At 38.0% G+C, this 3,946-nt stretch overlaps 1 protein-coding gene across 1 annotated transcript; it reads left to right on the top strand.

Moving 5' to 3' along the window:
- The first annotated feature begins 230 nt into the window (after positions 1 to 230).
- LOC135699450 (uncharacterized) lies at positions 231 to 3,409 on the top strand. Its single transcript, XM_065219712.1, has 5 exons — positions 231 to 872; positions 1,007 to 1,097; positions 2,099 to 2,284; positions 2,345 to 2,506; positions 2,676 to 3,409. Exons 1-5 carry the CDS (start codon positions 778 to 780, stop codon positions 2,817 to 2,819), a joined length of 678 nt encoding a protein of 225 aa, XP_065075784.1. The 5' UTR covers positions 231 to 777; the 3' UTR covers positions 2,820 to 3,409.
- Positions 3,410 to 3,946: the final 537 nt, after the last annotated feature.

Here is a 3,946-nt window from a genome sequence, read left to right as displayed (position 1 = left end):
CTGCAGTTTATCTGCAAACCAAAAACCGTCACGCTTAATGGGGTTGAGTTCAGAATGAACGCGATACTTGGATTAAAAATTCATGACAACGAGTTCTATCCGACATACGGGATTATACGAGAAATCAATGTCATCGATGGAAAAGTTTTCTTCCTAATTCGATCCTCTAAAACTGCGACGTATAATGATTTTCTAGAAGCGTACGAGATAGAAATCCTAGCCAAAGATGATTTTATGTCTATTGAAGAATGCCATACGCATTCAATATTTTCATTCTGGTCACCATACGACAGTCCGAAGAAGTACATTTCACGGCGAGTGTACAATCAAGATTATTAGTACAAGTAGTTAACAAATAACTCTGTTGGAACTTTAGAATATTTAATGGCAGTAATTCTTTTTCAGCTAAGGAAGAGATCGACAACTTACAAATGTTTCTATCACTGAACGAACATGACTTTACCAGACTCGGACTCACTACAAAAATGATCAAAACTATACAGAAGATACAAACACAGTACAGAAATTACGATGAAACTAAGAGCACGGAAGAATGGCTTGAGGACACTATGGTTGACGCTGATTATCATGAACAAGCTGATGTGTCCAGAAGGGTGATCAATGCAAACAATCCGTATGAAGGGATCATCTTGGAGCAGGTTTGAAACGTATCAATATTATATGTGGGTCATTCAATCAACGTATATTTGTTTCTATATATTCTAGAAAATCAATATTGATCGGGTATTTGATCGAACCGACAACGGAATATGCATCATGGAACTACTGAAAGAAGGTGGACGACCCAAGGAAACGATTCGAAGACAAATCACAGCACTTCTTTGCGATTGCTTGAAATCATTGTATGGAACGTAAGTAATCACTTTGTTCCTAGAAATCTATTGAACGTTATTTTGTAATTTATTAGTTTAAACGAAAACCTAGCTGACGATGTTTCTGATTAATACAAGCATAGCTAATTATTGATTTGTTTGTTTGTTTCCAGGCACGCCAGCAACTTCTACAAAAATCAGATCGCCTTGTCACTGGTTGAAACATATCCTGCACTGAGTTCGAAGAATGCCGAGATTCCACAAGTAAGTCAACAGTTTTAACTAATAGCGTTAATTATCACCAATAATTAATAAGCAATATATTGAAACTTTCTACTATGTATTTGGAAAACATTGTTTGTGCTGCAGCCGTAGTTGACATTGTTTACGAAACTTAGTGTAAAGCAAGCAATGCGAAGCGTCAAAGGCAAAGGAATTGAAATGGACAAAAAATTGGTCGAATTTCTCGCGCAACATTTGAAAAGGGAATATTATTGTTGATCGATTCTCTTCATCGTTTTTCTCTCACGAATTTTGTGGATTGTATCGCGTATTATTTGAATTAGAGTGCCTGAATTAGTAGAGCGACGTCATCTCAGTCATTTGACAAGCCTTCTGCTGGATTGAAACGGCGATTTGTATGGAAATGACACCTAATCGGTTGTTCCAATTTTGACATGTTACTCTACTAATAAAGGCGCTCTAATTTGAATGATAGCTTGATCAACAATGATAGGCGCTTTTCAAATGTTACACGAGATTAATATCGATCAATAATTAAATTACAACAATTCTCGATTGATTTTAGAATAGGTCCCATTTTCATTTGTCAATTAAATAATCGATTAACTTTATTCGCTTTCTACCGCGATCTGAGCGATGGATTTGCAATACTGATCCATGCAATCAACAGTTCAAGGTTTGAGATTTGATTGCATGTGTAAATATTTCAAATCCATCGCTCAGGTTGCGGTAGAAACCGAATAAAGTTAATCGATTCTTTGATCGAAAAATGGAGATAGGACCCATTCTAAAATCAATCTAGAATTATTGTTTGTCCCTTCCTTTTCCTTTGATGCTTCTTCTATACAGTGTTGTCACTCAGTTGTGTGTGTGATTGCTTCACCTCGGTAATCCAGCTCATTGGCTTTACACTACGTTTCATAAACAATGTCAACTACGGCAGTAGCACAAACCTCGACACAAACACTGTTTGCCAAATAGTAGAAAGTTTGTCTTGTAAACTGAATCTCGTTCGTTTTTAGTCGCTGTGGTTCCATCCCCACGGAAGAGGGCTGAACCGTCATGCTGGCAGTGTATATTACAGAATGGAGAATGTGGCAAGGCAGTCAGATGAACGCATAATCAAACGCCGAAAACTTGGTGAATTCAGCCATACAAATGAAATTGATGCGACTCTTGAACAAGAAGATGACAATATGGAGGACCTTGTAAATTTAAAGGTAAATATCAAAATGGGTAAACGATTAATATTTTCTTACAAATTTCAGGTGCTTGAATTGAAGTTCATTGTTCCAAATGTTCAATCTAAGGTGAGAATTGTTGAACTATGGGAGAAAACATTTGCAAGTCGACAACAAAAACGTACAGCGGGGACTTTGGTGGAATATTTGAAAGATTTTCCCGTGATTGGTGCCTTTAATGGAGAACTTGTAAGTGTATATTGAATAATCTCATGAGTACTTTTTCAATAGGCTCTGTGATTTCTTTGATAGATAAAAACAATCTGATTATTTTACTATATTCACACCCTTGTCAGGACCTATACAAAAACTGTACTTGAGATTTGGTAGATCGAATATTAATAATTTATTTCTGTAGATCAAACTGGAATTTACAAAAATCAAGCCTGGAGCGAAGTCGTTCACCGATCACTGGGAAGAATTACAGAATAAGATCCTTAAGCAGTACGCTGATATGTTCGTGGAGTTGAAAAACAGTAAGTTGCGTTTAAAGCTTCAATGAGTCCACACATTTAGATAATTAATTTCCCATAGAATTCATCAGAGCGCTGGCAATAATCCGTGCTAAATGCCCATCACGTGGTGTTAAGCGAAATAAAATCAATGATGCTACCAAGAAAAATCCATTGGCTGGCGTCATGGAGTGGATAAGTGTAAGATTATTAGATTGCCTATTGGATAGGTTATCGTATTATACAAGTACCTTTAATTTTTATTTTCAGCCAGAAGATGATTTTCCCACTGATAAGAATGGCCCGGTATTGATTTGCCGAGGAGCGTTCATGGAGGATTCAGCAGACTTTGCCGTCTGTTTGGGATCAATGTTGGTCAATGTCCAACTTGACGTTGCGTCTGCATTTGAGGTTTGGTTCGGTTCGTTTACTGCATTCGGTTTGGAACCACCGCAACAGGACAAGCAGTTCCATTCCTTTCTTGCCGGCGCAGTCTATCGTGTAGGTAGTATGAGCACTACATGTGAGAAATTTTTAGTTTCGCTCGATTGAGCCTCTCCTTCTCATGGTAGCGACGGTTCCTTTTTGAACAGCTTCTTTTTTTAATAATTTGCAATTATAAAATCACATTTCTGCATCCCAAAACAAATAAAATAAACACACTTCATACATTTCTTTGACAAAACTGGTTTTATTTTTATGAAAATTCGAAGCAACGTATCCTTAATCCAAATTTAAAGCAGGATTTGAAGTGAAAACCGAGCGCTGCCCAAAAGAACCGAATTCCGTAATTACAACAGGTGGGTCGGTTTGTTTGACAGCACTCGGTAGTTCTTGAGTGAACCGATGTTCGGTAATTTCTGCTTAAATTTATTTTTCGTCAACCGAGATTTTCGGTAACTTTGACAGATTGTGGGTACAAAAAGAACTAACGACTGCTCGGTTATTCCTCTTTGAACCGAGCAGACTACCGAGCGTTCAGCAGATAAAAACTCGGTTGAAATCAAACCGAGTTCGGTATTATTTTCTAAGTGTGAAGGGATAGCGGCGCCGGTGGTGTAGTGGTAAGCGTGATTACCTCTCACCCCAGAAGGCCTGGGTTCAATCCCAGTCGGCGCCGCCGGGATGTTCTGAGGCATAACATCTCTGATCACGCCTTCCTTCGGAAGGGAAGTAA

Source organism: Ochlerotatus camptorhynchus, unplaced genomic scaffold (assembly GCF_037179485.1).
Source record: "Ochlerotatus camptorhynchus isolate MF236.1 unplaced genomic scaffold, CSIRO-AGI_Acam_v1.1 ptg000109l, whole genome shotgun sequence".
NCBI classification, from domain to species: domain Eukaryota; kingdom Metazoa; phylum Arthropoda; class Insecta; order Diptera; family Culicidae; genus Ochlerotatus; species Ochlerotatus camptorhynchus.
Note: the sequence above shows the minus strand (reverse complement) of the source record. Positions and strands in the feature narration are given on the sequence as shown.